This window comes from Fukomys damarensis, unplaced genomic scaffold (genome assembly GCF_012274545.1).
Source record: "Fukomys damarensis isolate Sample0158 unplaced genomic scaffold, DMR_v1.0_HiC HiC_scaffold_37, whole genome shotgun sequence".
Taxonomy (NCBI): Eukaryota; Metazoa; Chordata; class Mammalia; order Rodentia; family Bathyergidae; genus Fukomys; species Fukomys damarensis.
This window is the reverse complement of record NW_022900949.1, coordinates 68,743,658-68,768,181: the sequence shown is the minus strand read 5'-3', so window position 1 is coordinate 68,768,181 and position 24,524 is coordinate 68,743,658. Positions and strand designations below refer to the sequence as shown.

Here is a 24,524-nt window from a genome sequence, read left to right as displayed (position 1 = left end):
TTGCTTTCTACTTCTGAGTTGTCACTGATACATGCTCTTATAGAAAATTAGTATATTTACTTGTAGTTGGGCAAAACTTATCAGAATATACAATAGGAACATTAAAGCAAGGAGGAATTAAACTTCTAATTTATCACATCCTAATGCTTTATAATTACTTTACCATTGTTATATAGTATATTTACATTAATATGAAATAAAGTAAGGATCTGAGAGACCATTTTATAGCTATCAGAATAATAAAATCTTTAAATATAAGTATTGGTGGAGAGCCGGGGATTTAGCTCAGTGGTGCCGCCACCTGCCTGGCAAGTGCAAGGTCCTGAGTTCAATTCCCAGTACAAAAAAATAAAACAAAACAAAACAACAAAAAAAACAGTATTAGAGAAATAAGTATTTTCATACTTTTTTGATGGAGTATAAATTAGATCAGCTGTTTTGGAAAACAATTTGCCAATTTCTAGTGATTGAAAATGAGTAAATCATATTCCCCAGGGTGCCCATTTCTAGGAAAATGCAATAAATTTTTTTTCTTACATGTGCACAAGGATGCTCTTTTTTCACGTACCATTAAGGCCAAGGCATGCTATCTTACAAAATAAGAATGCTATAATAGTCACAAAGCCTCAGTCTCTGATGTACCAGATTTTCAACACTAGAAATTGTTATTTCACATTGGTTTATACACAGGTGTATGATTAGTCTGTAACAGTCTTATGCTACACATAATTGAAATCTACCATGTACAAATTGAGAGCATCTGCAGGAAGATACTAGAAATACACGGTGGAAATTCTGTATGCTTATATTGATTCATGTAACTATGATTTCTGTACATTTTTAACTTTCCATGGATTTGTGAAAGCAACACAGAATAAATGTGACAAGAACATTGTAAAGTTGAAAACTAAAAGTAAAAAATGCCGATACCTTAGCATTTTAAAATATGTACTTTGATTTTATTGAACAACACATTCAACTTCTTAGCCAAAAGTAAGAGAACTAAAAACAATTCAGAGTTTTATTAGAAGCAGTACCACCCCTGCTCATCCTGACATTTAAGACTGTAGATTTTTATTTTTGGTTTTGGTTTTGGTTTTTTTGAGACAGTCTCACTATGTAGTTGAGACTGACCTGGAACTCACTATGCAGCCCAGGCTGGTCTCGAACTCACAGCAATCCTCCTGCCTCAGCCTCCCGAGTGCTGGGATTACAGGCGTGCACCACCATGCTCAGTTTAAGACTGTAGTTTTTATAACTCCAATAAGAAGCTCAGTGAGCTAAAGCCTGCATGTGCAATTTTTTGGGACCTGAAATCCAGTTCTGTCTCCTGATGTTTCAGACATATTTTTCTCTCAGGTTTTTTTTTTCAGCTTTAATTGAGTTTATTGGTACATTTTAGGGATACAGTACAGTTACATTCATTGTTGGGATCTTGTACCTCTACATGACAGGTCTTGATTCTCATTTTTTCCTCTTACCTCTGCCCTCCCTTAAGATTCTTCCTTTCAAACCACAAGTTTCTTGTGACATATTCTACCAGCCAAACCCCATGACATTTTATATCCAACCCTCCTCAGTAATAAGCAGAGCTACAAAAATAAATAAACAATTAAAGAGAAGGAAGTAATTAGCTTTTATTAGAGCATATTCAGATGATTAGACTCCTTGGTTCCTCATCATCTTGAGGCGTGGCTTGCTCTACTCATTTTTAGCAACTATTAAATGAACATGTCTTTGTACACTGCCACTGTCTGTGCATTCTTAGTTCTGACTGGATCCTAAAGTATTTTCCACATGGAGACAAGGACTTATATAGGGGAAGGACAATAATGCAGTCAGAGGCTCTCAGGATGCATGGGATAATTTGTTCATTTGTTCATATTACTTTTCTTCAAACTGGCTGTGTCACCAGGATATAAATGTAGATGTTAAGTCAGCCTCCCTCACTATCCGCTCTGGCTCTGGGTCCAAACTTTAATGTGCAGATGACAAGCACTGATTGGGCTGCAGTATCTCTTACCACACCGGATACTGACTACTTAAAAATGCTTACTGGTGCTCCAAACTCTGACAGCAACGGTCCTCAACTCCCAGTTAAGGCTACTAATTTTCAACTCCAAAATTTAAATGCAGGCAAAACAACACTGGCCCATTTGAACTCCCCTTTTTGAGAATTTAACATCGATTTCCCATGGATTGAGTTCTTATTTGATGGCATGAAAATGTTCTTTGAAAAAGAGAACTTTGCTTACAAATACATATGCCGTGGGTTCTTATCAGAGTTGAAATAAAGGAAGCCTGTTATAAATGTCAAGATTGGAACAAAGGCTACAGGAAACACTGTGTGATAGGCAGCACTTAATTACCACACCAGGCCCCAAATTATGACTTACAGTGATGACTAATAGGGAGTGGGCTAGCTCTGCTCCAGGCACCACAGGGATCCCTGTTATTATGAGGGAGACTCCCAGGAATGACCAAGACCAAGTCCTCCTGCATGGCCCTGATGTGGCAAGGACTCCCTTTTCTTAATCATTAGCTCTGGGCAGCAACACCCCCTTAGATTCAAGGAGAGTAGGTCTGGAAGGGACCTAGATGCCAAGGTCAGGAGGACGACCTGGGAACGTCACTAGGGGTCTCCTCTCTGTGAGCCTTCACTCAGGCCAGGGATTTAGCTTAGGAACCTCAAAAAGGATGAACTCAGAGGAAAATGGATACGTATTGAGGACATACTCCTAAGTGAAATAAATAAGTCACACATATGTAAATACTGAATTATTTCTCTGGTGTGAAAAACTATAATAGTACATAAGATCCCAACGATATAATTGACCATGTGAAATAGGAAGAAAAGGGCTAAAGGTGTAGGGAAAATGGGAAGGGTAGGGGAAAGGTAATAAGGGAAAAGAAAAAATATGACAAAATGAAAAAATGGAAATAAAGTGTTTGTAAACGGGGAGAGGAGCATGTAAAGGTACAAGATCCCAGTAATGAATGTAACTGTACTGTCTACCTAGAATGTACCAATAAATTAAATTTAAAAATATATATTAAAATGGGGAGGGGAGGAGGGGGTGAAGGGAGGGCAGGGACAAGGGGAAACAATGAGAACCAAGACCTGTCATGTAAAGGTACAAGATCCCAATAATGAACGTAATTGTACTGTATCCCTAAAATGTACCAATAAACTCAATTAATAAAATAAAATTAAATTAAATTAAATTAAATTGAAAAAGGATAAACTTTCTGTAGCAGGCAAAGGAGGCACCTCAAGGGAGAGAGGTAGAAAGCCCTGTACCAGACCTGGGAGAGATGGTCATAAGTTCCTATGGGGCTCCCCAGTGACCCATACAAACAGAGCTTCACTGGATTCCAGGAAGCATCCTGGGCCCTTGGCTGCAGGCTCCTAGGAGCTGTTGCTAGCACTACTAAGGTGGGTCCCAGAGATTCAGAACTGTGGGGTGAGATCAATTTGATCTCCATTCCAGAAGCCCTGTACACAGACCTATGCAGTTACAGGTGGATGTGATACATGCACACACACGCGCGCACACACACACACACACACCAGTTCTGCTGAGGCAGGGAGAACCAACACAGTCTGGTGTGAAACTGACAGGTAGGAGCTGGCATCATTAGAAAAGGATGGCACAGACAGCCCCACTGACAGCTCAGAATGCTTCTCTTTATGACGCCCTTAACACCTCGCTGCTCCTGAAACGATCATTTTCCTGGTAGAGAAAATGAAATGAAAAAGAAAGTAATTTGTCCCTTGTGGGAAAAATATCCTTTTGGTCCTAGCAATTCTTTGGCTGGAGATGAGACAATTGTTTTAAGTCACAATGTTTCTCTTCTTTGTTCCCTATGAGACGACACTTTTCTATGAGAAACCCATGGCCCAGGGAAATATTTTCAAGGTGGTTTTACAATAGATATGAGGCAAATGGAAAAGCTGGACTTTTCCACATAGCCATAGTTTTGTTTTTTTTTTTAACATGAGCATGGTTAAATAAGTCAAAACTAAAATGTTGAGCCTCAGAAAGAAGTTAAGAAAAACAACCTTCACCTCATCCTTTTCAGATAGCCCCACTGATATAATACAATACTGTTGAAATCTACACTCCACGCCTAACGCTTGGAGGGAAAGTGTATAAATGCTAAGTCAGAAAAGAAAATCTAGTGATGACCCACAACAATCGCTGTCCTTAGAAGTGAAATTTTCAGTCAAGAAAGACTTTTTTCCATTCCATTTCTTTCTAATAATTTTGTGTGTAGTTCCTACAGTTCTGTCTTAAATTAAAGCAAATATCTATGCAATGCTTTAGATAATGCTTTGTAGTTTATAAGATATCTATATTATCTCATTTAATCTTTACACCTATATCGCCTCATTTAGTCTTTTTTTTTTTTTTCTTTTTTGGTTTTTTGAGACAGGATCTCACTATGTAGTTGAGACTGACCTAGACTCACTATGTAGCTCAGGCTGGTCTCGAACTCACAGCGATCCTCCTGCCTCAGCCTCCCAAATGCTGGGATTACAGGTGTGAGCCACCACTCCTGGCTTCACCTCATTTAATCTCGAAAGATGAGAAAACCCAGGCTTGAGGAGATTCAGCTCCTCATCTGAGGCCACCAAGCTCAAAGTGTCACAGATGGGACTCAAACCGAGTTCAGATTCTAAATCCAAAGTTCTTTCTGCTATGCTTAGTACTCCAGCCTTGGTCACTTTCCTAACAGTTTAGTTTGAGATATTTTCCTGAGATCAGGGACCAATCACGGTTAAGATGAAAACATGCAACAGTTACCAGGGCCTACATTCTTTCCCCAAGTTCTCATTAATTCACTTTCACACACATTTATTAAACTCCGTGATGATGACACAGAGGCTTGCTTTGTATTGGAAAAGCAGGGGACTACAGCAACTACATGCTCTGGAGACCAACTGCTGGGCTTAGGTCCCAGGCCACCACTTTCTAAAAGTGTGACATTGGGCAGTTTCCTTTGCCTACATTTTCCTGTCTGTACACAACAACTAATAATGCTGTCAACCTCAAGGAGCTGTGGGAAGTAAGTGATGTGATTCACATCACGCTCTCAATACTGATGAGACTCAGCAAGAACCAAAACTCTCGGGTTAATATTAGCTGGAAGAACAGACATTTGTGCTGCTGATAACCGTAACTAGTTTACATGTATAAATGGTCCCGCCACCTGTGGAAAGCTAGAAAGTGCCACGGGACAGGTATTACCCAGGGGTTGTTGCCTTCTACCTAGGAAGGCAGAAACCCCGGAGGAGGCCGCTTGAGAAGGCCTGTGAACAGTGGATGACTTTAGAGGAAAGAATGAGCTGAGATATTTGCTCATACTTGTTTCTAAGAAAATGGCAACTAAAATAAGTACTTCAGACTTCCTGCAGAGGAGACTAACCCTGCTGGGCACAGTCTGACCTCCCCTTCAGCTTTTCGTTTGTTTGTTTTTCATTGCTGTTCTTGCAGTTGAAACAGGGTCTCTCTGTGAAGTTCAGGCTGGCCTTGAACTCACTATGTAGCCGAAGCCAGTATCAAACTCACAGTGGTCCTCCTGCTTCAGCCTTCTTAGAGCCAGAATTAAAAGCGTAAGCTACCGCACCTGGCTCCCCCTTCAATCTATGACTTACCTAAGTCGCATAACCCCTCAAAGATACTTCTCCTCCCCTTCTTTCTTTCAACCACTTCTACATTATTCTGCCTAATGGCATTTTCATAAAGGATGATGAAGATACACACAATCATGTTGTAGAAACTCAAAATGCCCTCTGATTTAATGATGACTAAACAAGAAATAAAAATCAATCCGACAAAGCCAAACTATCGTAATCTTCATGTGAACTAGCTTGCTCAGTGATTTCAGACACGTTGATTTAATCATACGTCAGACTCTCGGCTTGATACAGTAGTACTGCTGTTTTATAGAGGAGTGAACTGTGACGTAGAAGCAATTTTCCTGATAGAAGCCCATGAGTCAGCGGTACAGTTGGTGAGAGGCCTCCGAAACCTGGCCTCTGCCTGGATTAGCAGTCCAAAGGTAGCTTCCACTCCCTTTAGACTGAGAGCCTCCTCTGCTACACCTTCCAGTGGTCCAGGAGCCTGTCCCCCGGGGCTTAAGAAGAATCTACACAAAAAGCTCAGCAATCATGTGTTAACAGCTGGGACAAGTCCGCTAGCTTTGGTGGTATCGGTCATCCTTCAAAATGCACCAAAGCAAACGTATTTGTGCATGTGTGTACATATATGTATAAAACCACACATATATACACATGTATAACTTATACCTGAAATATATAAAGAATCTTTGAAATTCAGCAATAAAAAAAAAAAACACTGAGGGCTTGGGATTTAGCTCAGTGGTGCCACTGACTGCATTGCAAGCGCAAGGCCCTGAGTTTGATCCACGGTACCAAAAAAAAAAAAAAAAAAACACTGAATAGAAAACAGGCAAAAGATTTGAACAGATAAAAGAAGAAATACACAAATAACAAAAAAACACATAAAAAGATGTCTGAAATCATTAATCATCAGAGAAATGCAAACTATTGTCACAATTAGAACCATTTTCACCTTTCCTATAATAGCTGAAATTTTAAAAAGACTGACAATACAGATGGTCCTTGTAAAAGGAAAGAGAGAAGGTAAAGAATCACAAAATGCAACAATTCCATTCATAGGCACTTACCTAAGAGAATGACAACATGTTATATCAGTCAGCTTTGACTAGAATGAAATCCTCAAGATAATTAGCTCATAGAGAGAGAAGTGGGGGAATCTGTTTCTTGCAGTGCTAGGGCCCCACGCGTGCTAGGAAAACACTCTACCACTGAGCTACATCCACACCCAAGAGAAAAAGTTTACTTTGGCTTACAGTTTCAGAAGTTCAAGTTCAGCAGCCCTATTTTTGGGGGACCTGGAGAGGATAGCACTTTAAGGCAGAAATGCACTGAAAAACAAACTGCTCATCTCATGAGCCAAGATGCAAAGCCAGATGGGAAGACAGGCAAGACTAGGGTCCCACATTCCTTTAAGGAAACATCAGCAAGTGACCTAAGAACCTGCTGTGAAGTTTCACCTCCTAAGTGTTCCACCATCTATTGTAGCATCATCCTGAGGACTATGCCTTAGTACGGGGGACCTTGGGGACACATCTTGAGACATGTATCTAATCCATAGCACTAGTGTACAAATGCTCACAGCAGTTGTATACTATACTAGGCAGCCTCTACGTAGAATCTGCCTTAATGAATTTTAATGATCCCCACTGCTTAGAATTCATATATTAGCAGGTTTTCTCTGGAGTAAGGGCTGAACTTGGTGACCTACTTCCAAATAAAAATGGCAAAAGTGGGCTGGGGATTTAGCTCAGTGGTTCTGCTGCCTGCCTTGCAAGCACAAGGACCTGAGTTTGATCATCAGTACAAAAAAATGACAAAAGTGATTAGCTGTAACTCCTGAGATTAAGTTACAAAAAGACTAGGCTTTTCATATTGTTCGTACTCCCTCTGTGTGTGTGTGTGTGTGTGTGTGTGTGTGTGTGTGTGTCTCCATCTTCCTCTCCCTCTCCCTCTTCCTCTCTGTGTCTGTCCGTCTGCCTCTCCCTCTCTATCTCACTGGCTTTGCGGAAGCTAGTGGCTATGCTATGAGTGTCTCTATGGAGAGGCCCACATGACAAGGAACTGAGTGATGCCTCTGGCCAACAGCCAGGAAGAAAACTGAAGCCTTCATTCCAGTAGACAGCAAGAAATCACATCTTGCAAATAACCACAAGTGCAGGAGTGAGTGGCCCAGCCCACACTTTGCTTGTAGCTCTGTAATAAACCATAAAGCAGAAGTAGCCGGCTAAGCTGCACCCAAGTTTCTGACACAACAAAAGGTGAGATAATAAGTATTTATCATTGCTTCACATCCTTAAGTTTTTGTGATAATTTTTCATGCAGCCTAACTAACTAGTATATATTCACAGTAATCCAAAACTGAAAACGGCAAGAGAATGCTATATATACTATGGTATAGTCATCCATTCAGTAGACTGCTACACAGAAATAAAAGGAAGAAAAATTTCTAACACAGCCAATAGCATGGATCAATCTAAAACCATTAGACAGTAGGCCAGGGATTTAGCTCAGTGACACCACACCTGCCTTGCAAGCACAAGGTCCAGAGTTCAATCCCAGTACCACAAAAATTTTTTGAAAAATTAAAAATAAAATAAAAGCACTAGACAGATAAGGAAACAGCAGTCTGATTCCATTTATATGAATCTAAAAGGCTGGGGATCTATCTAGCTCAGTGGTTCTGTGCCTGCCTCATAAGCACAAAGTCCTTAGTTTGATCTCTGGTACTGAGGGGGGGAGAGTCTAAAAAAAGGAAAAACATCTAAAATGACAAAAAAATAAGTAATGGTTTCCAGGGCCAAGAGGTGGGAGCTGATCATAAAAGAACAAAAGAACCTTCTAGGACTGAACACCAGGAAGATGAGATCCTGAAAAGCTGCCGACATCTGCTCTCCCTCCGGCCTGCTGGGGCCCAGTCCAAGGGACCAGGTTGCTGTACCCTCCCCTGTGGGTGCTGCCATTGCTGCTCCAGTGCCAGGAGGGTAGTTGCATGGGGCCCCAAGCACCCCCCCCCAGTTCTCAGACCTCCTGATTGTGTCAGTCCTTAGACCCACTCTGCAGAGGCATAGCTAGTTATAAAGGGTAATTTTCTGAGCTCCCAACTTTGAACATCTTTAAAGAAAGGGCAGGGGAAACCTTTAGTAGAACTGTCTGGAGTTCAACCCTGCAGGAGGTCAGGGAGCTCAATTTGGCCTGAGGTTAGTCTGCTTCATGGGGGTCTGCCATCTGCTAGCTGAGATAGGAGGATTTGGTTCTGCACATGACTGTGCACTATGTGTATTATGACAGCAGATATATAGTCTGAAAGAGGCCCTTCAAAGTCATTTTTTTCCTTTTCTTTCTTTTCCTCATTCCACTCTGTAAATTCTTTTTTCTATCCCCTTTCACCAACTCAGTCTCTTGCTCCACCATATTGTCCCCCATCTTCCTTTCTGTTCCTGCTCCTGCCCTGACTCAGTTTCCTTCTTTTATCATTTTTTCTTTTTTCTTAATGTTCTGTTTTTCTATCATTCTGCCTCACTCAAGGGTGGGTAGTTTCAAGAAAAAGTGAGCCCCTATTGCTGTTAAGGGTATATATTCTTGTCCTTATACTTGCACTCTGTCTATCCCTTTTGAGTTTAACAGTTTCCTAAAGATTGTGTGGTCACTCTGTGTCCTCTGGCTTCACTTGAAACCTTCTCCAGTTCTTTTACTTATCTACTCCTCTTGTCCTAACTCTGTCTAGGCCCCCATTCTAAATGGTAAATATGGTATGTTGAGGAGTTTGTTCACTGAAAACATATTTTGGGCTGCTTCTTGATTTTAATTTAATTCACATGGTTTAAAGCTGATAGATTAATGACTACCACAAGTGGTCAATTTGCAATTTGTGATTAATCAATTGTGTTGCTGATTGTATCAATTGGGATAAAGGACAGTGATTGATTTGACAAGTTGTTTTCTCGGATATTGTGAAAATGAGAATGTCTATGAGTCATTAAAGACTCAAAAGCTAAAATGCAACTATATCAGGAAGATTTAATAACACAGAGATTGAATCAAGGACAACCCAACAGCAAAAATAAAAATGAGAAAACACTTAAGCAAGAAGAACAAAGACAGACTTCCAGTTCACCAATGGCAAACAGTAGGGCAAAGGAGGATGAAAAGTCTGATAGTGAACCATCAGGCCATTTAGAACTCACAGCACAGGAAGTAATAAAATAGATCAATCAGGCTCTAGAAAAATTCAAAACAGAAATAATTTCCCAGATAACCATAGAGATGGTGAGCAAAATGAAAGTCATGATTAGAGACTCTAGAACAGAAACTGACAAAAAAATAGATGAGCTCAGGACCATGATAGAAGCCATGAAGGTCCAGCATAAGAAATAAATGGAAACAATGAATGCCCAACATAGGAAATAACAGGAGTCCATTAAACAGATTCAGAAATCCAGGAGATCAAAAACTCTATTGAAAGTGTACACAACAGAATAAAAGAATGGGAGGATAGAATCTCAGATATATAAGATAGGATTGCAGACAGTGACCATGAGAAGAGAGGTCTCTTAAAAACAAGGGATCATGAGAAATCGATCCAACAACTCCTAGATGATACAAAGAAGAATAACATAAGACTGATAGGAATCCATGAAGTAGCGGGAGAAATGCAAATGACTTAAAAAAGCTGTTCACAGAATTAATGACAGAAAACTTCCCAAACAGAGGGGAAGAATTTAATGTACAGATAAGTGAGGCATATAGGACTCTGACTAGCCACGATAAAAAAAAAAATCTACACCTACACATATAATAATCAAGGTCCCAGAAACCCAACAGAAGAACAAAATACCACAAGCAGTAAGAGAAAAGAAACAAATCACATGCAAAGGAAAGCCCATCAGAATCAAAGCAGGCTTTTCAACAGAAGCCCTCAGGTCAAGGAGAGACTGGAGTGAGGTATTTTAAGTCCTAAAAGAAAACAACCTCCAACCTACGCTAATGTATCCTGCAAAACTCTTTTTCAAAATGGATGGGGAAATAGATATTTCCATGACAAAGAACACCTGAGAAACTTCAAGGATACCAACCAGCACTACAAGGAATTCTAAACAATATCCTAGAAAAAGACAACAATTGAGGCCCAACAGAGCAAATCAAATAGTCAAGGCAAGAAACTAAAAGGAGAGAGCAAAAAAGTAAAAAGAGTCAATAAAAGGACAATAACATGACAATAATGTCAGTACATATCAGTTATAACCAGCAATGTCAATGGCCTCAATTCACCAATCAAGAGAAATAGACTGGCAGAATGGATTAAGAAGCAAAAATTCAACAATATGTTGTATACAAGAAACACACCTAGTGCAAAAAGAAGCCCATAGACTGAAATTGAAAGGGTAGAAAACAATTCTCCATGTGACACGAGCCCAGAAAAAAGCAGGGGTAGCAATCTTATTCTCAAAGTAAATTTCAAACCAAAACTGATAGAGAGACAAAGAAGGCCACTGCATCCTTGTAAAGGGAACAATTCATGAGGAAGAGATGACAATCATAAATATATGCACCAAATATAAATGCCCCCAACTATACAAAACAAATATTAAGTAACATGAAAAACCAAATAAGCACTAATACAATTGTAGTGGGGGATCTAAATACCCCACTTTCACAAATAGACAGATCATCTAGTCAAAAAATCAACAATGACATACTAGAACTGAACCAAGCTTTCGAACACATGAACTTATTAGATGTCTATAGAATGTTCCACCCCATAAAATCAGAATATGCATTCTTTCTGGCTGCACATGGGTCATTCTCCAAGATAGACCATGTACTAGCTCACAGAACAGGTTTGAATAAATGCAAAAGAATTAAAGTTATTCCCTGTATATTATCAGATGATAGTGCAGTTAAGCTGGAGATCAATAGCATAAGAAACTATAGAAACTTCTCAAACACATGGAAATTATACAACACTCTCCTGAACAATCAATGGATCACAGAGGAAATTAAAGAAGAAATCAGTTTTTACAAATAAACAAAAATGCCAGTACAACATACAGGAAACTATGGGACACAATGAAAGCAGTTCTATGTGGAAAAATTCATAGCACTGAATGCCCACACTAGGAAAACAGAGTGAGCTCAAATAAACAACCTAACGATGAATCTTAGACTTCTAGAAAAACAAGAGCAAGAAAAACCCAAAGCTCGATCAAGAGAGGAAATTATAAAGATTAGAGCAGAAATCAATGCAATGGAAACTAAGAAAACAATACAAAAAAATAAATGAATCAAAGAGTTGGTTTTTGAAAGAATAAATAAAATTAATTATCCCTTAGCTAACCTTATCAAAAAAAGGAAAGAAAAGGCACAGATCCATGCAATTAGGAATGAAAAAGGTGAAGTCCCAACAGATCCAACAGAAATTCAGAAGATAATCAATACCTACTTTGAGAACCTGTGCTCTAATAAAATGGAAAACACAGAAGAAATGGACAGATTTCTAAATACTTACAAATTACCAAAGTTGAACAAAGAAGATAAAAACATATTAAACAAACCAATTACATTCAGTGAAATTGAAAATGTAATTAAAAATTTACCAACAAAGAAAAGCCCAGGTCCTGACTGATTCATTGCTGAATTTTACAAGACATTTAGAGAACTACTGCCAGTACTCTTCAAACTTTTCAATGAAATTGAAAGGGAAGCAATACTGCCAAATTAATTCCTGGAAGCAAGTATCACTTTGATTCCCAAACCAGGGAAAGATGTAACTAAAAAAGAGAATGACAGGCCAATTTCTTTAATGACTATAGATGCAAAAATCCTTAATAAGATAGGAGCAAACAAAATACAGAGGATCATCAAGAAGATCATACATCCTGACCAAGTTGGATTTATTCCAGGGATGCAAGGATGGTTCAACATACATAACTCAATAAATGTGCTACACTATATTAACAGAGTCAAGGAAAAAAACCATATGATCCTCTCGATAGATGCAGAAAAAGCATTTGACAAAATTCAACACCCATTCATGATAAAAACCCTGCAAAAAATTGGAATAGTGGTCTATATCTCAATTTAATGAAGTCTATCCTTGAAAAACCAACAGCCAACATCATATTAAATGGCCCAAAACTGAAAACCTTCATGTCAAAATCAGGAACAACACAAGGATGCCCACTATCACCACTCCTCTTTGACAGAGTTAGCCATAGCAATTAGATAAGAAAGAAATTAAAGCAATAAAGATAGGAAAGGAAGAAGTCAAACTGTCATTATTTGCTGATGATATGATACTCTACATTGAAGACCCAAAAAACTCCACCAAAAGACTTCTAGACTTAATTGACACTTTTAGCAGAATAGCAGGATACAAGGTCAACACCCAAAAATCAATAGCCTTCTTGTGCACAAATAACAGACTCACTGAGAGATAAATTAGGGAAACAAGTCCTTTTACAATAGTAACCAAAAAAAATGAAGTATCTAGGAATCAACCTAACAAAAGAAGCAAAAGACCTCTACACTGAAAATTACAGCACTCTGAAAAAAAGAGATCAAAGAGGATATAAGAAAATGGAAAGATATCCCCTGCTCCTGGGTAGGAAGAATCAACACAGTGAAAATGGCCATACTACCAAAACTGCTATACAGATTCAATGCAATGCCAATTGAAATTCCAACACTATATTTCACAGAACTAGAAAAGAGAATCCAAAAATTCATTTAGAACCATAAGAAACCTAGAATAGCAAAATCCATCTTAGGCAACAGAGACATGGCAGCAGGTATAATAATTCTCAATTTGAAACTATACTACAAAGCACAGTGATAAAAATAACATGGGACTGGCAAAGAAATAGACCTGAGGATCAGTGGAACGGACTGGAAGATGCAAAAACAACTCCAGATGTGCTCAGCTACCTCATCTTTGACAAAGGAGTTGAACATCCTCAGTGGAGGAAAGACAGCCTCTTTAATAAATGGTGTTGGAAAAATTGGATCTCAATCTGCCAAAGATTAAAACTAGACCCTTATCTTTCACCATGCACTAAATTAAAATCCAAGTGGATTAAAGATCTAAATATTAAAACAGAAACATTAAACTTGCTGGAAGATAAATTAGGCAGAACTCTGGAAGACACTGGCATAGGAAAAGACTTTATGAACAAATCCTCAGTAGCATGGCAACTAGCATAAAGAATCAATAACTGGAATCTCATCTTATTAAAAAGCTTCTGCACTGCAAAAGAAACCATCAACAGAACTAAGAGACAACCTACAATGTGGGAAAAAAATTCTTACCAGCTGCTCCTCAGACAAAGGACTATTATCTAGAATATATAAAGAACTCTAAACAATCACCCCCCAAATATAAAGACCTGATTCAAAAATGGGCATCTGAAATGAACAGACATTTCTCAGACAAAGAAGTAAAAGCAGCAAGTAAGTATATGACAGAATGTTCCACATCACTGATCATTCGAGAGATACAGATGAAAACAACACTGAGATTCCACCTCACCCCACAAAGAATGGCTGCTATCAAGAAATCACACAATAACAAATGTTGACGGGGTTGTAGGCAGAAAGGAACCCTTCTCCATTGTTGGTGGGAGTGCAGACTGGTGCACCCACTATGGAAATCAATATGGAGATATCTCAAAGAGCTGGGACTAGAGGTTCCATTTGATCAAGGCATCCCTCTGCTGGGTATCTTTCCAAAAGAATTAAACGAATCATACCACAGTGATATATGAGCACCAATGTTTATAGCAGCACAGTTTGTAATAGCTAAAACTTGGAAACTGCCCATTTGCCCATCAGTTGGAAACTGGATAAAGAAGATGTGGTTTTTCTATAAAATGGAATACTACTCAGCCATAAAGAATGAGAAATTAGATTTATTCATAGGAAAATGGATGCATATTGAGGATATACTCCTAAGTGAAATAAATAAGTCACACATATGTAAATACTGAATTGTTTCTCTGGTGTGAAAAACTGTAATAGTACATAAGATCCTAATGAGATAACTAACAATGTGAAATGGGAAGAAAAGGTCTAAAGGTGTAGGGAAAGTGGGAAGGGTAGGGGAAAGGTAATAAGGGAAAAGAAACAATATGAGAAAATGAAAAGATGGAAATAAAGTGTTTGCAAATGGGTAGAGGAGGAGGGGGTGAAGGGAGGGCAGGGACAAGGGGAAAAAATGAGAACCAAGACCTTTCATGTAAAGGTACAGGATCCCAATGATGAATGTAACTGTACTGTATACCTAAAATGTACCAATAAACTCAATTAAAATTAAAAAAAGAACCTGCTATGACAAACAAAAGTGTTCTATGTCTCCACTGTGTTGATATACCTCTATCATAACGCACTAAACCACGACTTAAGACAAGCATATTTGTGCCCCTCAGAAGAGCGTTCTAGCCAAGACACCTGTGTTCTGCTGAATTTTCTAACAGAGGCTATAATATTTCTAGATTTAAAGCACAACTTTGCATCCTTGAGGTAAATTACTTAGGCCTTATTATATCTAAGGGAACTCGGGCCAGGGATTTAGCTCAATGGTTCCATCACCTGCCTCGCAAGTGCAAGGACCTGAATTCAATCCCCGGTACTGAAAAAAAATATGGGAACCCAAAGATGGGGGAAGAAAGAATTAAACAAAAACCAATAAAGCTTAAAAAAAAGATTTAATATATCTAAGGGAACCCAAAGATTGGGGGAAGAATTAAACCAAAAACTTAATAAAGGTTTAAAAAAATTAAAGACAGGCATATTTGATCATGTACAAGGTAGGCCTTAATAAAATGGATTTACAAAGTTAAAACACATAAATCCCAAGGCAAATACTAGGTATGAGTGTAGGACAGTAAATTTTAAAAAGCTGTAGGAAATGGACAGTTTTGAGCAAAATAGCGATAATAAATAACAGATATTGGCCCCAAAGAAATGGGAAGCCATAATATACAGTGACCCTATTGAAAAGATGATTGAATAACTAACCAAGGGTACTTAAGTTCTTTAATTTCATGACCTTCAGTTTCTTAATCTGTAAAATGGAAATAAAGCAACATTTTCCAGACTTTTTTATAAGAATTAAAGAAACATGTTCAATGTAATACTTGGGACACAGTCTGTGTTCAATAATAGTTTTCCTGATATTCAGGGCTTTTAACCCCTATTGAGTTTTACTTCTCTATTCAGATCAACATAAAACTATTTAAGTCAGTCAACAAACATTGGATTCTTCCTTTTCAGATACTTCCTTAACTTCTCAGGATACAAGTCTTTTATTTTTTTCCCCCTGAATCTAAGTATAGAGAAAACAACCAAAATCAGGAAGCAGGAGGATAAATCATTAGGAAGGATAAAAACCAAAAAACTGCACAGGAAGGAGAGTAACATTTGAAGAAACTCTTAAGCATGTTAAATACATATCCACTGACAGCTCTAACCTAGGAAGTTTAGTAAACTAGGAAGATACATCCCATCTTGCACTGGAGGTTGCTGAGGTTTCAGAAGTCTAAGCCCCTCTCCTGCATGGCTGACCTCTTAGCACCTCGAGTTACAGGAAGATAGACCTGGAACGTCTTTCCACCCCACCAGGGAAAGACTGGACCCAGGGTGAAGACTGTGCCACCTGGGAGGTTTGGGAGTGGGGTTTGTGGAATGCAAACTCTTTGGGAGTGGTGCTCAGGGAATCCAGCTGGAGCTCTGAAAGAATGTGGCAGGTCAGTTCTCTGCTGACCTCCTCTCCTTTCCACACCACACAGCTGTGTCTCTTCATCTCCAAGATCTGGCAGTGCTTAGGGCTTTCAGACAACTGCCCGAGCCTCCCTGAACTCTGACCTGGGTGATACAAAATGCCAGGGAGCATTTCTGTGGATAGCGAGGAGGAGACAGTACCAGTCTCTTAACTCAGGAAACACGAGTGCGTTCCAAGATAGCCATCGTGTCACAGCCCCTCCCCACACTCACACAAAGGTAAGTAACATTAGATTCAGGTTGGGCCAAGAGCCAAGTGCTGAGAATCTGCCACTGCATCACAGGAACTTTCGGTGACTCCCATGGGAGACTTGTGTGGAATTTCTACAGACAAGGAGCCACATTCTAGGTAAGGTAACTAGCACTGGAATCAAATACATTCAACGATGCTTGACTGAGCTTAGCTTTGCCATTCACTTTGTAGACTCTGGTTTGTTTGTTTTTGGTTTTTGGGTTTTTTTGTTTTTTTTGTTTTTTGTTTTTCATTTCTACAGTGGCGCTGATGACATCACCTCCGTTGCATGGCTGAGAATAAAACAAGGAGCACATGTCAAGTTGCATGGTACTGTCCCTGTCCTGTAACAGCGCCTCAGTAAATATTAGTCTTGTTTCCACTGTCATTTCACACAGGCCTAAGTGGGATGTACAGTATAACTTACTCCATTCTTTTCTATTTTCCTTGTTGCCTCTTACTAACAGTCACAGTAAAATTTGGAGAATGTGTGTGTTCTACCGAAAAGGAAGGTTCAAGCCAAATTCAGCTTAACAAACATTCGTGAAACAAAAGCGATGTTCCCATTAGGTTCTGGGAATTAAAGATGATTCCTGGTTACTTGTTGGCTAAATAACCCTCAAAATATAGTTCTTAAAACAACAGTGCGTCATTGCATCTCACGTTTCTGCAAGTCACTGGGACTGTCTGACCAGCTCTCCTACAATGGGAGTCATTTGGCAGGTGAAACACCTGAAGGTTTGTCTGGGCTGAGCATCCAGGACTGCCTACCCTTCACTCCCTTTTCCACTGCATTAGCACTGCTCTCCGTGATATTTTTCTCCAGGATACTAGATGCCTTGCATGGCTCCAAGAGAAACAAATCAGAAAATGTCTGCGGTCCTAGATTTTAATCCTAGAAATGGTCTAGACTCTTTTCTGCCATATTCTCACTGCCAAAGCAGCTACAGACCAGCCTGGATTCAAAGGAGGAGGATAGAATGTACAGGCACACAGGAAGTAATGGTAGTAGGCATCTTCTGAGTCTCTTGCCTTCCTTACTTCTGGGTTTCTAAGTTCTCACCTCTGAAAATGATATCTAATGAAGGACCTCAGATCATAATGTCAGTCTATGGCTGTACCACCCTGAACGCTTTCGATCTCATCAGATCATAATGTTTTCCTCTTAGCTAAAATGGTTTCATCATCTTGGGACTCTTGAACTACAGATTTCACACTTCATGTGAGCATGTTACTTTGCAATTTATTGTTCTGGCTCCAGATTAAAAAGCAAGTTTTTTGGAGGAGGATGTGGTGCCATACACTTGTAATCCCGGGAGCCGTAAAGCAAAATTGTAAGTTTGAGTCCAGCCTGGCCAACTCAGCAATTTAGCAAGTCTGCCTCAAAATTAAAACTGAAACAAAAAGTTTTTGTTCCCATCTCCTGATGCTGCTTTATTTTCTTTTATGATTCCAATAATACTAACTTCTCATGAGTGGCACCCATTCAGGTCATTGTTCCAGCCAAAACTACTCACACGCTTTAATAGTTCCTTGTATTTCTTAAAAGCACTTACCCTAGTTTGTCACTTTATATTAGTGAGATTATTGGATTTGTTTTCCTCATTAGATCCTAAACTCTATATAGACAGGTACCATTTATCTTCACCTACCATGTAGACCTAGTACATAATGAATGCTCAGTATGTTCTTTAAATGAGTTAATGGTTCCAAAGAAAGGTTAACTCCATTAGAATGGAAAGAAATTTCAAATTTATTTTCACAAACATGTTTGATTTTTCAGTGTCAAGCTTTAATAATCTTCATATTCAGTTGAAGAAAAGTGAAATTATTTGTTTTGGGGGGATTCAAGCGATACAAAAATAAGTAGTTCTCTTTAAGAATCTCCTTCTTGGAAGCAGATATGACCTCAGGCAACCTAGGCTCTACGGAGAATAGTTCTAGCTTTCACTCACCATTCCTAACCCCTTGTCAAGTTCCGGTATCTCAAATTCCTTCTCACTTGCCTCATACCTGGTTGCCCATTCCCTCAGATAGATGCTGCCAATGGCTTAAAATCTCCCTGGACTCCCGGGCCCTCTTCAGTCACTCCTTTCAGAGGTGTCCTGCTTCACCTCCAAGTCCACCCATAACTCTGGAATCCTCAACTACTTTCCTGTACCCTGTTTCCCAAGGTATTCAGACACAGCCTCATTTAGCTTTTTCCTCAAACTGGAAAAACAAATAAGCAACTAGGCTCAAAGAATCTCTTAGTCACATTTTTCATTATAAAAAACTTTAAAGATCAAGAAAATAATTTAATTTAATGAACTTTGATACACACACCCAGCATTAGTTATCATCAGTTCATGACCAGCCCTGTTTCATCTGCACCCTCACTCACCTGCTCTCTCCTGTATGATTTTGAAGCCAGTCCTATACATCATAGTATTTAATCCACATGTACTCCAGGATCTATCTCCAAATGATAAGTGTAGTCCACTCTCCATATCCATATTCTTCATTCAAGGGTTCAACCAACTGCAGATTGAGAAAACTTCAAAAAAATTACATGTCCGCCCTGAACACATACATAGTTTCTTCCCTTGTCATTATTCATTAAACAATGAAGCACTGGGCTGGGGATTTAATTCAATGGTTCCACTGCCTGCCTCGCAAGTGCAAGGTCCCAAGCTTGATCCCTGGTACAAAAAAAAAAAAAATTGTTTACAAAAAACAATTGTTTACAAAGAATTGACATTGTATTAGCTATTAAAAGTAGTAATCTAGAGATGAGTTGAAGTATAGTGGAAGATGTCCATTGGTTATATGCAAATATTGTACCCTTTTATATAAAAGGCTTGAACATTTGCCTATGTTTATGCTCATTTGGGTCCCAGAACCAGTTCCTCCATTGAAAATGAAGACTAAAAGCTTTAAAAAACAGAACTACCGGCACTCTGGCAGGCTGAGGCAGAATTCTAAGTTTGAACCTACCCTAGGCAACTTAGTAATTTAGCAAGATCCTATCTCAAAATTTAAAAATAAAAAAGATTTGGGAATTAATTCAGGATCATACATTAACAAAACCCTCTGGGCACTCTGTGTTTTTTGTAAGTACTCATTCTTAGTCTAAAAGACACTGAAGCAGTAAAGCTATCTCCTTTATTACTACCTTCCCCTATGTGCTCTACAAATGAACACATGCACTCTCTGAGGAACAGAAAGCTATATATTTCTGATGACAGCTTTTATTGTCTTGGGGAAGACTTGGCACTAACAGACAAATGGCTTTGCTGTTATCCATGTATTCCCGACAAAGAGTTCCGAAAACTCCTACAGTTGAACAAGTTGGTTTTTCTTAGTCCAATGAGGAAGAAGATACATCATGGGCATCTTTGTAAGAGCATCTTAGTAAGATGTTGTTAAAAAGAACCTGGTATAGGACTTAGGCTGTGGCTGAATTCCTGGGCAGAACCTGAGAAGGCAGCGTTCACTCTACACTGGGTGCCATCCGAACTGGAATCCCCCGCCCTCAGTCTCTCCCCTTCGGAGGACATCACTTGCCGCCGCCACTGCTGCTGCTACTGAGGCCACTGCCTCAAGTTTTCTTAGACTCAGGGCTCCCCTGCAGCAAGTGTTCAGGGAGGAGAAGCGGAGCCGAGGCAACAGTGTCCCACATCACGAGGCCTTCTGCCCTGCATTGCCCCGGCCAGGATGGGCGACAGAAGGCGGCTGCCCTGCCCCTTGCTTTTCCTAGTCGCTTTGCCCCAAGAGCTACGCCTTCCTTAGCGACTTGACCTTTACCCTTCCGGCTGGCCAGGAGGAATGTTTCCACAGCCGTGCTCTGAAGGCCTCGCTGGAGGTGCAGCACCAAGTTTTAGATGGAGCAGGAGCAGACTTTGATTTCCATCTTGCCTCTCCAGGAGGCAAAACTTTAGTTTTTGAACAAAGAAAACCAGATAGAGTTCACACTGTAGAAACTGAAGTTGGTGATTGCATGTTCTGCTTTGACAATGCATTTGGCACCATTTCTGAGAAAGTACTTTTCTTTGAATTAATCCTGGGGAATATGGGAGAACAGGCACAAGAACAAGAAGACTGGAAGAAAGATATAATTGGTACAGATATTTTGGAGATGAAACTGGAAGACATCCGGGAATCCATCAACAGCATCGTGTCCAGAGTAAGCAAAAGCATTCACGTACAAACTCTACCTAGCGCAAATGAAGCTCACGATCGAAGCATGCAGGAAAACAACTTTGATAGAGTCAATTCCTGGTCTACAGTTAATTTAGATGTCATAGTGCTGGTGTCAGCCACTCAAGTTTATATGAAGATAAAAGGAAAAGTACAACTTAACACTCAACTACTTAACAAAGTTGAAAAAAAAGGCAGAAAAATACAATAAGTTGTTACCATTAATAGTCAAGACCATTCGTCTTTTCCAAAATGTTTTCAGGCATTCACAGTAAGTGTGAAACAAATATAATTTGGGTCATTCTTGATCTAAACCATAACACACATATTCTTGAGAAGAAAAATGAATTCATGTTTGAATGAATAAATACAACGTATGAAACCAGTCAACCAGACCAACACCAAGCTCATTTGGGGTAGGCGTCCAACATTTTACTTCATAGGGCAGTAACCAGGACTCACTGCAATCAATTCATTCACTAACTTGAGTGGTTTTCTCAACTCCCCACACCTTCACCTCCTGCTCTTGTACTCAGTGGAAAATACACCACACAACACATACTACAGAATTCCTTGACAATCTCAAAGTTCTACAAGGCAACATTTATCCTTACTGATTGTGATATACCACCAATATTTTCTATTTTATTTTAGTTCAGTTAAAAAGTTAAGTACTGAATATAGTTTATTTTATTGCCTCCTAATAAATCTTGGCCTGTAGTCCAGAAATTTAAGTGTGGAGGGAAATGTAGGCCTAGCCTCTTAATATTCCTTGGGCTGTCCTCACACAGGGAAGACCTTTGTTGGTTGGCATGTGTCACTGTTATGTTCCAGGATCCTCATAACTGGTTTGAAACCAAACCCAGCCCATAGTTAATGCAGGAAAAATTAATTGTAATATTTGTCAAGAAGAATTCCTCTCTTCTAAATGATCAAGGCCTTACATTTAAGAGACAACCACGGAAAGATGAATTTGGGAGATGCCCATTCAACCGAGGTCTTCCCTTGCTGACTCTATTCCTATCCTTGCCACCTCAATTTCGCTCTTTCAATTTGTCATAAAGAGGAAAGGACCCAAAGTTGCCTGGAGAGAGTTAAACAAGAGTCTATGTGGAGTTTAAAAATTCATCAGGAAAAGAAGTCTTAAGCCTGGGCATGGTGACACATGCCTGTAGGCCCAGCACCTGGGAGGCTGAGGCCGGAGGATCACCACAAGTTTGAGGCCAGCCTGTACTACCTAGTGAGTTCAAAGCTAACTGAACTACATAGCAAGTCCATATCTCAAACCACCCCCCCACACACCCCAAAATAAAGAAAAAAGAAAAAAAGAACTTCACTTTGAATATCAAGAGCCAAAGAGTTCAAGAAGCTGATTAAAGCAAAGGAAGAATAGAGTAGCAGGACCAGGCCGTATACTTCGAAATGGTGGAGACTGATGGAGATGGACAAGAGAGGGTGAGTTCCTGGACGGGAGGCTGTGTGGTCATGCCAGGGAGATGTGACCAGAGAGGGCTCTTGACTAGGGTGGAGGAGCCTCAGGGCACTTCCCAGCCCTGCGCAGCAGGAGACTGCTGAACCTGGCCCCCCACTGCCCACTGCCATTTAACAGAGGTGAGCACTTCTAGTTTAACTAAATATCTTGCTGAGCTCAGTTGTTTTAGCTGCTGCAAAAGAGTGTGGTCCCCTTAGAGAGGAAGGAATCCTAACCCATTATGTAATATGGATCAACCCTGAAACGTTATACTACTTGAGGAAAACTGTCACAAAAAGACAAGCATTATATAATGTGACCTTCCGGAAGTAACTGGAGTAGTCAAATTTATACAGACAGAAAATAAAATAGTGACTATCAGGGACTAGGGAGGAGGGAAGAGCCAGGGCTTGGTGGTGAAGGGATTAGAACTTCAATTTGGGAAGAAGAAACATCGAGGAGCTGCGTTGTTGTGACGGTTGCAGTGTGGTGTACCCAGTGCCGTTGAACTGCACATTTATGTTAAAGTGGTTTGAAAGGTAAATTTTGTTATGTATTGTTTACTACATCTTTTAAAGGTTATGAACCATTGTATAAATATAATGTAAATTAAAATGATCAATAATTCTTTTAAATATTTTACCCGTTTAAAACCCTGTGCCCTGGGGACCTCCCCGTACTTAGTGTTCTGCCTCTTCGCACACACAATTAGCAAACCTTTTTTCAATTCCTACTTGTGTGTACAACAACAAGCCATGTTCATAATTTTAAAAAGTGCAGACCAGACGCTACCTACACCACTATCTCCCAAGAAGAGGTGAAAAGAACAACTTCTTCCCCAAACTACCGTCCTTTATGGCCATATACCCAGTTCTCCCGCTTAAAATCTAGGCAATAGTCTTGCTTTCTCCCTTTCCTGATGTTCCTCCTTCCAAACATACTTACCTCTGTCAAATCTGCTGCTTTTCTGCCCCTGCCAACCTCAGCACGACTCACTTGAGCCTCTGCCATAGCCACTTGCTCCTGTCTGGTTTCCCAGCTTCTATCCTTATCCTGCTCTACTCCAAGTCCCACATAGGAACTGTCGTGTTCTTAACAAAAAGGAAGAAAGTAAAGGTTCTATAACTCTTCTGTTTCAAACCTTCCAGTGGTCTCCCTCGGAATGTGAATGTCAACCCTGGCTTCTGACCCTGGCCTACAATACCCAGCATGACTGTCTCTGGTGCCCTTTTCAACAACCTCGCCTCCTCTGCCCTGGCTCCTTACCTCAGCCTGAGGGGCCAGGCTCTTCACCGCCTTTGCCACGTGCTGCTCCTCTGCCTGAAAGAAGGTTCCCGTGTTCACGCTCCAGTCTCATCCCAAACATCCCCGAACATCTGGCAAGGCCAGTCCGCGCCTCAGCTCACCCTACCCACTTCATTATTCTCTCTTCCTGTCCTCTTTGGTTCCTCTACTGGTGTCATCTCCAATCTTATTTATTTTCTTTGTCTTTGTCTCCTCTTTCCACTTCAGCCCCATGAAAGCATCGACCAAGTCTGGACGTCCAGCACTGCTAGCCATAGAACTGGCCAGTGATTAATAAATAAGAAGTGCAAGTGCAAAACATCCCTGTAAATCAAATATAAAGCAGGCAGGAAGTGTACTGTTTGAGAAAGAAAGTCAAGAAAGGCTTAACCAAATAAGCGTGGGGTAGGGGAGTGTGTGTGTGTGTGTGTGTGTGTGTGTGTGTGCGTACCCGTGTAAATGGAGACAGAGATAGAATTAGGAAAAAATACAAGAAATTACATTTCAAAAACATGAACATGTGTATCATATATAAAGCACATACATATGTTACAGATTTTATGATTTTGTTTATAAGATTATACTTTAAATATGGATACACTTTTTCCACTTTAACCTAAATTAATCAGACATTTTTTGTGATCTGCATTCCTGTTGAGATCCAAGAGAACATAATTGTTTAAAAATTGGTTTTCAGCTTTTGATGATTGTAAAATTATAATATATGAGTCAGAAAACATTAAGGAATACAGCCTAATATAACTCTGTGAAACAGGCATGGAATTCAGAAGGCTAAAGTTCAATTCCTGACTTTGGTGGCCTTGAACACTGTCTCACCAGGCCTCCTTTTTCTCGTCTAAAATAACTGTTCTGGGCTAGATGAAATTCTAGCTCTATCAATCTCAGATTCAAGATATATATATATAGATAGATAGATA

General features: G+C 39.7%; 1 protein-coding gene across 1 annotated transcript; it reads left to right on the top strand.

Moving 5' to 3' along the window:
- The first annotated feature begins 20,348 nt into the window (after positions 1-20,348).
- On the top strand, positions 20,349-21,042 carry LOC104863077 (transmembrane emp24 domain-containing protein 5-like). Its single transcript, XM_033759685.1, is given in 2 exon segments — positions 20,349-20,398; positions 20,400-21,042. Coding segments are annotated over 2 exon segments (693 nt in total).
- The last annotated feature ends 3,482 nt before the right edge of the window (positions 21,043-24,524 follow it).